The 12,561-nt window shown below is 42.2% G+C and overlaps 3 protein-coding genes across 4 annotated transcripts; 2 read left to right on the plus strand and 1 right to left on the minus strand.

Moving 5' to 3' along the window:
* Window positions 1-987: 987 nt before the first annotated feature.
* Window positions 988-5,375, plus strand: eif3f (eukaryotic translation initiation factor 3, subunit F). Its single transcript, XM_085804954.1, has 8 exons — window positions 988-1,110; window positions 1,539-1,609; window positions 2,501-2,580; window positions 2,668-2,805; window positions 3,360-3,451; window positions 3,571-3,707; window positions 4,527-4,640; window positions 5,208-5,375. The coding sequence occupies exons 1-8, from the start codon at window positions 999-1,001 to the stop codon at window positions 5,283-5,285; spliced, it is 822 nt and encodes a 273-aa protein (XP_085661080.1). The 5' UTR covers window positions 988-998; the 3' UTR covers window positions 5,286-5,375.
* A 549-nt stretch (window positions 5,376-5,924) lies between these two features.
* Window positions 5,925-6,854, minus strand: LOC146970153 (MICOS complex subunit MIC26-like). The gene has a single exon (XM_085804955.1). The coding sequence runs from the start codon at window positions 6,823-6,825 to the stop codon at window positions 6,175-6,177; it is 651 nt and encodes a 216-aa protein (XP_085661081.1). The 5' UTR covers window positions 6,826-6,854; the 3' UTR covers window positions 5,925-6,174.
* Window positions 6,855-7,669: 815 nt separating this feature from the next.
* Window positions 7,670-10,351, plus strand: dnaaf6 (dynein axonemal assembly factor 6). 2 transcript variants are annotated; one of them, XM_085804114.1, is made up of 6 exons: window positions 7,670-7,934; window positions 8,497-8,563; window positions 8,677-8,782; window positions 9,055-9,151; window positions 9,608-9,693; window positions 9,931-10,351. In XM_085804114.1, the coding sequence occupies exons 1-6, from the start codon at window positions 7,833-7,835 to the stop codon at window positions 10,055-10,057; spliced, it is 585 nt and encodes a 194-aa protein (XP_085660240.1). In that variant the 5' UTR covers window positions 7,670-7,832; the 3' UTR covers window positions 10,058-10,351. The 2 variants fall into 2 exon arrangements, with proteins under 2 accessions (XP_085660240.1, XP_085660241.1); XM_085804115.1 differs by having other exon boundaries at window positions 7,768-7,934; window positions 8,500-8,563; window positions 9,931-10,182.
* Window positions 10,352-12,561: the final 2,210 nt, after the last annotated feature.

Genomic DNA, 12,561 nt, shown 5'->3' on the forward strand with positions numbered 1-12,561 from the left:
TGCATCTGATGGAGGCAGCAGTCAGGTGTGCAGCCACTGAGGCGGCGGAGGATGCTGTCATCAGCCCAGCCCCCAGCCCATCAACCCCGGCCTGCCTCACCACCACCTCACAGAGACGGTCTGCAGACAGACCCTCAAGCATCTGCACACGAAATCCATTAATTTCATCAAATAATATGAAATAATAAGTCATGAAATCTGATTATTGTGTGAATTTCTGTATTGATTAGCTTTTATCAGATATTATTATGATAATAATCTTATTAGGCTAATTAAAGAAAAAAAAGGGACACGTTTTTCCCCCATTATTTTTAATAAAAAATGAAAAACCCTGTTTTCAGATACAGTCATGTTGGATCATCAGTGGTATCCGTTTTTTCCTCCTTTATTTAAATTCTAACAGTAGGCTACATTGAAGCAACAATAAAGATAATAACATTTACAGACAAAGAAAACAACAGTAGAGAGAAACAGACAAAAAAAATGAATAGAAAATATTAATTAGCCTATAGAAAAATAAGTAGCCTATAAACACATAAGACATACTCTTTATTGATCCATCCATACATGTGGGAAATTCTCTTAGCAAAGAGTACAGGATGTGTAAAGAAATAATGAATAAAATAAAGGATTTACTGTACACGAATATAAATATATAGCCTATAGAAAAACAATGTTATGTACAAAACATATTTAAGTAGAAAACTATATATACATGTTGTTTGGTCAAAGATATTGCACAGTGTGGGTGGTCATGAAGAACAAGTAAAAGTATGGCTATGGCTTGTATGGGTGAACAAGGTAAAAAAATACACAAAAATAAATTATGCAGAAAAGAAAAAACATAAACACATAGGTCAATAGTACAAAGGAGAAAAAAACTTTATAATTAGGCTTTCAATCGTCATGTTATCCAGTAGCTGCTGTTCCCCCTCCGGCCTCTAGGAGGTGGTAAACGTTTCTCCGCCGGCGCCGCTGCTCGATCCTCCTCTTCCAAGATGTCGGTGTACGGGCCAGTGGTGAAAATTCACCCCGTCGTTCTCGCTTCTATCTGCGACTCCTACGAGCGGAGAAATGAAGGAGCCAGCCGTGTGATCGGGACCCTGCTGGGTAAGCGAGAGAAAAAAAAGACGTCGATACGTTTGTTTGTCCCCCGTTTGAGTGACTGACCGTCGTCTGTCGGTGATGGAGGTAGCGGCTAGCGGCTAGCGGCTAGCGAGCTAACTTCTTGTAGCTCGCCTGCTAACGCACGTTGGCTGTAGCCGTTAGCTGTTAGCTGTTAGCACTATGGTTAGCACAGCCTGCAGCATCACCGGTAACAGCTGGATGTCTGCTCAAACGACCCTTTAAGTGAAAACCTTGGCTGGCTAGATCAATATCAAGTATTTTATGTTAATTTCTGTATTGTTGAGACGCCTGGCAACCGTTGTTATTAGCATAGTACCAGTGTTTCGTCACGGTTTGAAGCGTATTCGTTAGCATGGGTAACGTTAGCTAACATAATAATAATGCTCTTTTGTTACATTTGTCCTCCTCAGGTACCATTGACAAGCACTCTATTGAAGTGACCAACTGCTTCTCTGTGCCCCACAATGAGTCTGAAGATGAGGTGCGTTTGTTTTCTCCCATTTTCTCACAGTGTGATGTCATGATGACGCATTTTAGTCAATGAATGAAACGTTATTATTGTTCTGTTGTACTAAGCTACACAAAACAGTCTGTCAGTACCAGTGGATATGGATATAGATGGAAAGAAAAGCCTGATAAAAACAACCAATTTACTACAATTCACTTATTTATGGTCCAACTGTTGGCTGAATAAATCTATAATGACTGTCCTCTGCAGTTCACATACACAATGGTGTTGTATTGTAATGGCTGTAGTGTTCCCCCACTCACAAGGCAAATACAGTTGTAAGCAAATGTTTCAGGTGCTATTAATAAAGTGAGTATGCTTTTGAAAAGGTTTTAGTCATCACTCAGTTTATATAAAGTGCAGGAAACCAACATACTCTCCATACTACATCTGTGCACCCTTTGTGGTACTCCACAGACAGATTCTCTGAACATTTTAAGGTTTATGCCACAGTTTTTTCAGTGATATATAATCTCAGATCTTCTGGGTAATGTGGTACCCCTTGTTTATCTTGTGGAGGATATGTCCCAATGGCTGTATGAGGGTGTTGTCATGTTGTGTAATGAATTTTAGATGGATAATCCCCAGATGGTGTTACACCCTCAAAATACCTGTTTCATTGCTGCAGGTGTCTTTCACAACTGAGACATATTCTTGTGTCACTTTCTTTTGTAAGCAAACGGTACTAGCTACTGGGTCTAGTTAAAGACGGGAATATTGGTTAAATGTTATGCAGATAACAACTAGTGAAGAGAATTAACTTATTGCAGACATGTTTAGACTTGCATGGCTGCCTCATATTGCGAATTTAAAATGTTTTGTGTAGAAAAGGCCATTTGAGACATTAATGTTCTTTGACAACAGGTGGCCGTGGACATGGAGTTCGCCAAGAACATGTACGAGCTCCACAAGAGGGTTTCACCCACTGAGGTCATCATCGGCTGGTGCGTCGGCTCATCAGATTTGTAATTTCAAAGATGAAATTAGAAAAAAATAAACACTTTTCTCACAACCATCATCTTTCTCCACAGGTACGCCACCGGCTTTGACATCACAGAACACTCAGTGCTCATTCATGAGTACTACAGCCGTGAGGCCACCAACCCCATTCACCTGACCGTGGACTCGGCACTGCAGAGCGGCAAGATGAACATCCGCGCCTACGTCAGGTTGGCTCATCGTCCTGTCTGTGTTTAGTGTATTTTATTTAAATTATCAAGGGACAGTGTGAAATAACATTAATAATTTACAAGAAATGAGGAGACGGTTGCACCAGATTTAGCTATAGCTGCTAATTTCCATCGGTAGTCCCAACATATAATTCACAACAGACACAGACCACAATCTAAAATACAAGGAGAAACCTGAGACATAAAACGACACAGATGAACAGTGGACAACACAGGGATAATACTGACATACAATTTACACATTTAAAATGACCAAATTGTTACAGTGCAGGAAGGAACGACACACAAAACACTACAAGGCAGTCCAAGTAGCAGCTGTGCATAGATGAAATGCTGGTTTACTTGTTGTTGGTCGACTAAGTGCTCGTAGCAGCAAAAAGAGAGGGAGAAAACAGTTTACAGAGTTGATGATAGCTGAGAGGACAACAATAACGAACCTAAATACCAACAATGGTAATTTGGAATTGCATAATCAACTACAGCCTGAAAGTGTGTGTGTGCTTTGAACGCGTTTGTGTGTGTCTCCTTCACAGCGCCCAGATGGGTGTGCCAGGAAAGACGGTGGGCGTGATGTTCACCCCTCTGACTGTCAAGTATATCTACTACGACACTGAGAGGATAGGCGGTAAGACTGAATTTGTTGTGTAACTCAAAGTTATTGTGACCGACGCCGCGACTACCCTGTGTTTTTCTGGTCCCTTTACTCCGTCTAACCCTGTAAATGTCCGTCTGTCTGTGTCGTAGTGGACCTTCTGCAGAGGACACGTGTAACTCCCAGTCGCACCAAGGGGCTGACCTCTGATCTGTCCCAGGTGGCTGGATCTGCTGCCAGGGTGCAGGACATGCTGACTACTGTGCTGGCATACATCGATGATGTGCTGGTGAGCCTTAAAGCTTTTAGTAAATGATGTATATGATGTTTTATAAAACGGAAAGGTGAAATCCGGCAATCTGATTGGTTGTTAGCCGTGGTATAATGAGCATATACCACGGCTACTATTCTAAAACCTCATCACAGCGTAGGCTATCACTCCGCGTCAGGCACGCTGAATGGAAGTTGTTGTCATGTATCCATGACAACGGACTGTTGCAGTCAGAGCGATAGTAGCAAAAGACATTTGATGTTTTTACGATGTTAAAAAATGGACAAAGGTAGTTGAATTCACATGTTTAAGGTGAACTTTCACCTCTGGGGAGGGTTAACAATGGTAGAGGGGACTGAGCAGTGACTTTCACCTGGAAAAAAAAGCGGAGGAAAAGACCAGATGCAGAGCTACTTGGAGCTAACGTCTGGAGAGGTGGGACTATTTTTTCCACAGTGAGGCTATTTTATTGGATAATATGTATTTCTGGTTAAATAAAACTACATGAAATTGATTGCGTATCCCTCTTTCATATTGCCTTTATTGGTAACCGTTTTATAAAAGCAATATATCACTCCAGTCCGTGGTACATGCTCATTATACCACTCTAAGAGGGTTGAACAACGCCCCTTAGCCGTGGTAGAATGAGCATATACCACGGCCTGGAGTGATATATTGCTTAAGTATATAATGTTCCCCCATATATGATAAAACATTACCCACTGCTGTTTGTCTTCCTGGTCGTACTCCTGCTGTTTAATCTTTTATTAATCAGTTGTGTCATTGGAGATCAGCTGTTCAGTACTTAGGTTTGACACTAATTTGATTCCGTCTCAGTCTGGCAAGGCGACAGCAGATAACAGCGTGGGCCGCTTCCTGATGGACTTGGTCAACAAGGTGCCAACCATCTCAGCGGAGGACTTTGAGAACATGCTCAACTCCAACATCAATGTAAGTTCTTCTCATCAGCTACTAAACCACCACCACCACAACAACTGCTGCTGCTGGTGCCGGTGGTTGTTTTTCCTCTTTAGATTTAGTGCACTTAATTACTTTGCTTCATGTTGTTGGTGATTCTCTGGCTCCAAACAGAGTAGTTATATCTGTAGTTACAACACCTTTGTAATATTTGACTGTAATTGCCTCGTAAAACTGTCATGATATTTTACTACTCTATCTTTTAAAGGAATAGTTAAACATTTTGGCAAATTGGCCCATTGCCATAATCGCTATAGTTTTAGGAGTAGGTTTGTTACCTTTAATTGTCGGTGCAAGCTGTTTTTAGAACGGCAGAGCCGTGAGCTGCTCAGAGCTACGCTACAGAGGCTCATGGGATTTCTTGTTTCCCCTCATCAAACTCATCAAATACACAATCCAACAACTCCAAAAGCTCCAGCTTGCGGCTCGGTTCTAAAAATAGCTTGCACCACCTATGGCAATGGGCCAATTTGTGAAAATGTTGAACTATCCCTTAAGACTGTAATCACACGTTGCTGATGCTCTGTTTTGTTCCTGCAGGACCTGTTGATGGTGACCTACCTGTCTAACCTGACCCAAGCACAGATCGCTCTGAACGAGAAGTTGGTGCTGCTCTGAGGGGAGTTCTTTAGAGTGATTCGTATTTAATTTTTGTACACTTTTTTTTTTTTTTTTTTTGACTGAGGTGAATAAAATGTTAAACAGTCATTCAGTGGTCATTCCCCTTCTGGGCCTTTTTTCTTTAGTAACATTGTCATCACAAAATAACACTGTTTTGATTTTCTACAAATGACTAATGGACATTACAGGAAGGCTTATACTGTTTCTAAATATTATGTTGAACAACACATTTGTCACTGTTCATGACATAATATTTTGAAAAATGAAAATGTTTTGGTCTGCAGTGGGTGATCATTTAATCATAAATAAACTAACCAATAGCTTTCTCTACTTATCAATCGTTAGGTCTGAAAAATGTCAATGTCCGACTAAAAAACAAATACATTCATTTTACCATGAATGTTGGAGCTGCACCCTGTGAATAAGCTGGAACATTACATGTCTAAAGTTAACTTTTTAAGCCATAAATGTCAAAATAACTGATGATCAAAATACCTTTTTGAATGTTCAAGACTGAATTAAGCTGTAACAACTGTGTAGAAAAACAAACGTCCACAGGTTTTAATGTAAGACACGTTGATTTTTTTTTTTTTTTAATTAAATCTCTACATAAATATACATTCAGATCAGATCAGAAGCAGAAGTTAATCATTCAAGTTGCAACACCCTCTGTGACAGGCCATGCCCGGCCTGAGATGCATCATGTGAAGCTTTTAATAGTGCAAAAAAGTGGGCATGAGAAAGTCACACACACAACAGATCACAGCCGGCTTATAGGTAGCTCATGTCAAAAACTACAGTATCACGGAAAATAAACTGCTGCTGTATGGTTTCTTGTTATTGCTGTGTGAGTGGAGGCAGCAGGGTCACACCGGGGTCATCATCATCAGGGTTTATTGCCCTCCTCCTCCTTCTTCTCACCCCCTTTGCTCTGGGGGTTCAGCACCATCTTCTCCAGGGCGGCGTAGCTCTGCACGGCGCGGTCGTACACCGAGTCCCCGGTGGACTTGGCGATGGCAGCAGCCTTGTCCGGGTAGTACAGCGAGGCGCTCACGGTCATCAGGGCCGTCGGGTAGAGGAGCTTCTTCACCCGGGAGCCCCTGGCGGCGAGCAGCAGCCCCACCACGCCGGAGAAGCCGATGACTCCCGCCCGGGGGTAGAAGTCCTTCGGCGGGTTCTTCAGGTAGTCGTAGGTGTCGGTGCCGCGCTGGACCAGACTTTGCACTTTGGGTTTTATGCTCTTATAAGCGCCCTGGCACCAAGACGTGTAGGGCTGCACCAGAGTCCTCACGGTGGCGACAGTCTGCTCCAGCTGACCGGCTTCAGGCTGCTCTGCCGCCGCCGCATACCGAGACAACACAGACTGCTGAGGAGGAGGAGCAGCGGTGTAAAGGGACAGCTCGTCCAGGTTTAACCGGGTGGAGGTCTGGCTCGCTCTGTCTTCGTCCCCGGCAGCAGCAGCAGCAGCGACGACGGGGGTGACCGACAAAAGACTGAACGCTCCCGGCATTGCACCACTACCTGTCACCTTCAACATGATCTCTGCGGGCCATGCATACTACTAGTACGGCGGCCGAGGAGAGACATGAATGGCCACAGGATATCGCTTCGCCTTTCAGTACTTTGGCCCAGAGCGATAGATATAACATTATATCTATCGCTCTGCTTTGGCCAGTTTCAAAATAACTCCTCCATGTTAAATCTCTACATAAATATACATTCAGATCAAAAGCAGAAATTAATCATTCAAGTTGCAACACCCTCTGTGATAGGCCATGCCCGGCCTGAGATGCATGTGAAGCTTTAGTGCAAAAAAGTGGGCATGAGAAAGTCACACGATTACGATTCATTCTGTTGCACCCAGTCATTAGCGTAAACTGTCACGTAATATACTACACACTATATTGTCATACACATTTAGTATTTTTTTTTATAAATTTGTTCATATTCAATGGGCTTTATGCACAGCTCCACTACTTCCTGAAATAAGCCAGCTCCTTTATTACCTGTCTTAAATTATTGGACCAATTATTGGACCAATTGATTAATCCAGGTGTGCCTGACCATTGTTGTGAGGTCAGACCGTTTTTTTTTTTTTTTTTTTTTTTTACAGTCTATGGGTCAGACACACCTGGATTAATCAGTTGGTCCGATAATGTAAGACAGGAAATAAAGGAGCTGTCTTATCTCAGGAAGTGGAGCTGTGCATAAAGCCCATTGTTATTTTCTTTCCTGTTTTATTTCGCTCTATTTAATGGAAATACATAATGATTTTTATTTATTGCCAATACGTGTGTTTTTTGCTGTAAAAATTATTTTTGCCGTTTCCCCCCTTTTTTTTCGCACGTGACGTCACTGGTTCCCATGGCAGCCTGAGGCCTGGTCGTCGCCGTGGAAACGGAAAGCGTCAACCAGCAACGTTCCAAATGTTCAGTTAGCAGTTAGCAGTTAGCTACCTAACGTTACTCTTTACACAGTTTCGAGCAGGTAACGCAGTTTCTATTTCATCCCGGGATAAAACTGCGTCCTTTAGTGGTTTTCTGAATGGAGGGTTTTGGAGTATCGTCCGTTCAGAACCTACAGGCTCTGTCTGCCCTGTTGTCAACACAGCAAGATGATGATGATGGTGATGAAGAAGAGAGCAAAGTAAGATACTGTGCACTGGGGAGTCATAATAAGTTCACGGGTGCAAGAACAGAAGGATCCTCCTTGTGTCTCTAATTTCAGCACAAGAGGCTAAATTTACTAATCACACGAGTGTTAGTCTAATTATACAATATAACTGGATTATTATTACTGATGCTGTTTATGGCTATGCATCCTAAGTTAACCATATGTAAAATAATGTGTGAAAACTAACTACCGTATTAACAATAGTTTTCTGGTAAATGCAGAGGAAGATGAAAAGTTGCATTTAGTTCTGAAATGGAGACGTTAAAAAGTTGAAATTTTCAAGTAAAGTACCTCAAAACTACACTTGGAGTCTACTTGAGTAAATGTGCTTTAGTTTAATTTCACCGCTTAACTATTCTGTGCATCTCCCAAACAAGTAGACCAATGCTTTTCTGGAGATTTATTGTGTTTAGATGTGTTCTTTTACTGCATATAACTGCCTTATAATGACTGCAAACTGAATGACTGGATGTCATTCGCGTGTATTTGAATAAAAGCTCTATTAGTTTATAATAACATGAGTTCATCTCAACAGAAGGTGTCCGCCTACGCACGGCTGGGTCCTGGACACATTGGTCACCCACCTAAAAAAGATAAAGAAGGTAACACTCTGAATTTATTTTAAAGAAAATACTCTTTAGTCATTATAAGAAACACACAGACACGGTGCAAACTGAACGCGTGTGTGTGTTTGTGTCTACTTGTGTTTATTTAGTGTCAACGGCCTATTCGAAGAAGAACAGCAAAGATATCTGGAGCGAGGAAGAGGTGGCTGAGGGCTCCCAGTACGATGATCTGTCTGACCCACGACCACAGCCTGAGTAAGACAAACACAACACACGCACCTTGCACTGAAGCTATAGAAGCACTGATCGTCGCCTTTTGAACACATTTAAAGCTTAAATGAGAAAGTCACACTGTTTCATGTAAGGATTTATCACAACTTTTATAAAACTGTGTTCCACGGAGGCTGTGCATGTAATTAATCGTTAGAAATACTTGGCCATTATTGTTATTGTGTGTAAAACAGATGTGTTTTGTTTTAGTTTTTTTGTGTATGCCTCCATAATTACGTCTGATTTTTGGTTTTCAGGTATGAAATCATCCTGAAGCAGAGTGTGGGCACAGAGGACCTGTTCTTGGGCTTGAGTGGAAAGGATCCGTCCTCCATGTGCTGTGAAGCCATGCTGGTACTTAAACTAAATGCCCACAGCATGCAGCAAGTGTGATGATGAAAAATAAAAAGGACACACATTAAGATGAATCCCAAAACTTAGACTTTACAGCCTCAACTGTGGCGAATAAAAGTTCTGACAGATTTTGTAAATAGAATAAAATGTTAAGGGACACAAAACTCAACTGAAGCAGCACGAGTGAAGGAAAGGAAAAGAGAGTTAAATGAAGCATGATGTTACTAATCTCACTTTCTCACCATGCACTGATAGAATATGAGGAGGAATTCTTAATATTTAATCATCCTCAACAAGATCCTTCTGTTTTTATCAGTGTTGGATGGATCTGAATTGAATAGAAGATGAAGTTGCATGTATAGCAAAATGCCATATTCTCTTATCATTAATGTGATGTAAAATGTTTTATGTACTGTGAGTAAAATATTAAAGATGCTGACTTATTCTTACTCCTAGGTGAAAATCAAGCTGCCAGATACTAAAGCAACAGACGTGATCCTGGATGTAAAGGAGAAATTCCTTGATCTGCGAACGGCAAAATAGTAAGAGGAGCTTTGAAAAATCGTCTCTTTAATTTTTAATCCCCTTAAGACGGAGCAGCATTGGTTCAGACCGAAAGCGCCCGTTCTAGACGTTTCCTTTTAATCAGAGGTTAACATCATGATCTGAGCTTTGATTGCTGTTTGACACAACTCTTAACATCTTCCTCTCTCACTTACTACAGACACCCTCTTCCCTTGAACTCTCCGTCTATTTAACGTGTCTCTTCCTCTCTGCAGCAAACTGGGTCTTCACCTCCCACATCCCATCCACAGCCACGAGGGCAAGGCTCAGTTCTTCAGCGAGAGAGAGGAACTGGAGGTGACTCTACTACTGAAACGCTCCATGGATTTTATCAACGCGTGATAAGAAAGAATGAAACAGCCCTCGAGTATTCAGAGGCGACAGACTGAGAGATGTGACACAAGTAGTAGAGATTACGCATACTGCCTTCTTTATAGAGGAGAAAGAGAGACGGTGTTTGAAGCCTGTGTATTCCCTGAAATTCACTTTATGCTTTTATTACATGTGTCACCACTGATTTTTATGAGTATTAAGATATGGTTTCCTAATAAATATTTGCCTTATTACAAGATAACAGAGGTTTATTGATAGTTAAGTGACAGTAAACAGATAAATGTTACCTTGTATGATACTACACATACTATGTTTCATCCTGTTGCTGTGCATTTTATACAGTATTCCTTGGATGGAATAAAATATAGCTTCTTAAGCACAATATCAACAATGAGAATATGCTTACAGAGGGCTCCTTTTGTTGAGTAATGAAATAAGACCTTATTATAATTCAGTCATTCTTTATCTGTATAGCAGCTTTGATGGAGTGTTAATGTGCTATCATGCCAACTAATATTGGGCTTTAGTAGTTCATATTGCAAAACAAACTTATTATTACTACAAATCAATTGCTAATACAGTGATCCTATAGGGCTTGTGGGGGCCACAGAGATACAGGGTCCTATTCAGGTTGAAGGGCCCTAAGTTCATCACTTCAAATGCTGAGACCATTCTTGTTATACAAGTATGAAAGTAATCAGTCGATATGCAGAGAAAGTTTTGTATTGGACATCTTGCAGTAGTGAATTAATGAAGCAAGATATCTGAAAAACAAACCGGGAACAGAAAGTAGCGTTATTTGTGTTCTCTTTTTTTAAGGCAAGGCAAGGCAAGGCAAGGCAATTTTATTTGTATAGCCCGTTTTTACAAACAGTTAGTCTCAAAGGGCTTTACATGGCATCGTAACAACATCCTCTGTCCTTAGACCCTCACATCGACTGAGGAAAAACTCCATGGAAAACCCTTTTAACAGGGAAAAATCGGAGAAACCTCAGGGTGAGCAACAGAGGAGGGATCCCTCACCCAGGACGGACAGATGTTGTTACAGACAAGAAAACAGTTTACAGTTTGTCACAGAATGTGCGAAATATGGAAATGTTAGCAGGAGTTGATGAAGGCAGTCTCTGGTGAGGGGAGGGGGGGGGGCAGGGAGAGCCGGTCAGCTCGATGGGAGGACTGGGCGGCAGACTGGTCCATGGGAAGGAAGGGGAGGCCGGTCTAACAGCAGGGGAAGGGGAGGGAGGGGGGCGATGCAGGCGGCGGCTGGTGCAGAGAGATGGAGCTCCGGTGGATCTGTGGAAACACAGAGAGAGTGCGAGACACCAAGGCCAAACTACAAAGTACAACAGAAAATGACAGTTCAAAAATATACTGAGGAGAGGAGAGGGGAGGAGAGGGGAGGAGAGGAGAGGAGAGGAGGAAAAAGGAGAGGGCTCTGTGTAACCAGATGTGTCCCCAGCAGTCTAAGCCTATAGCAGCGCAGCTATAAAATGGTTCAGAGCTACCTGAACCAGCCCTAACTAAAAGCCCTGTCATAAAGGAAGGTCTTAAGTCTAGACTTAAATGTAGTTAGAGTGTCTGCCTCTTTGACCCATGGAGAGAGCTGGTTCCACAGTAAAGGAGCCCGGTAACTGAAGGCTCTACCTCCCAGTCCGTTTTTAGAGATACTGGGAGTCACTAACAGACCTGCATTCTGGGAGCGGAGTGCTCTGGTAGGACAGTAAGGAATGATTAGTTCTTTCAGATAGGTTGGAGCTTTATCATTAAGAGCCTTATAAGTCAGCAGAAGGATTTTGAAGTTTATTCTAAATCCTACAGGAAGCCAGTGGAGAGAAGCTAAGGTGGGAGAGATGTGCTCTCTCTTCCTAACTCCTGTCAAAACCCTCGCTGCGGCATTCTGGACCAGCTGGAGACTCTTTAGAGAGTTTTTCGGACATCCTGACAGGAGAGAGTTGCAGTAGTCTAGCCTAGAAGTGATAAATGCATGTACTAGTTTCTCAGCATCACTCTGGGAGAGGATATTCCTAATCTTAGTGATACTGCGCAGATGGAAGAAGGCGGTCCTAGTCACGTGCTTTATGTGGGAGCTAAAGGAAAGGTCCTGGTCAAAAATGACTCCAAGGTTCCTCGCGGTTGTACTCGGGGTCAGGGTGATGCCATCTAGAGTAGCGATCTGATTGGAGAACGTGTCCCTGAGATGTTTAGGTCCAAACACGATGACCTCAGTTTTATCTGAATTCAGTAGCAAGAAGTTAGAGGACATCCAGGATCTAATGTCTTTCAGGCAGTCTTGCAGATTGATGAGGCGGCTTCTGTCATCTGGCTCCATGGACAAGTAGAGTTGTGTATCATCCGCATAACAGTGAAAATTGATTGAGTGCTTCCGGATGATGTCACCTAATGGGAGCATGTAAAGAATGAAGAGAATTGGCCCTAAGACTGAACCCTGCGGTACACCATACGTAACTCTGCTGTACTCGGAGTGGTCGTTATTAACATTAACAAATTGAAAC

This window comes from Trachurus japonicus, chromosome 17 (genome assembly GCF_045865225.1).
Source record: "Trachurus japonicus isolate A0001 chromosome 17, Traja_1.0".
NCBI lineage: Eukaryota > Metazoa > Chordata > Actinopteri > Carangiformes > Carangidae > Trachurus > Trachurus japonicus.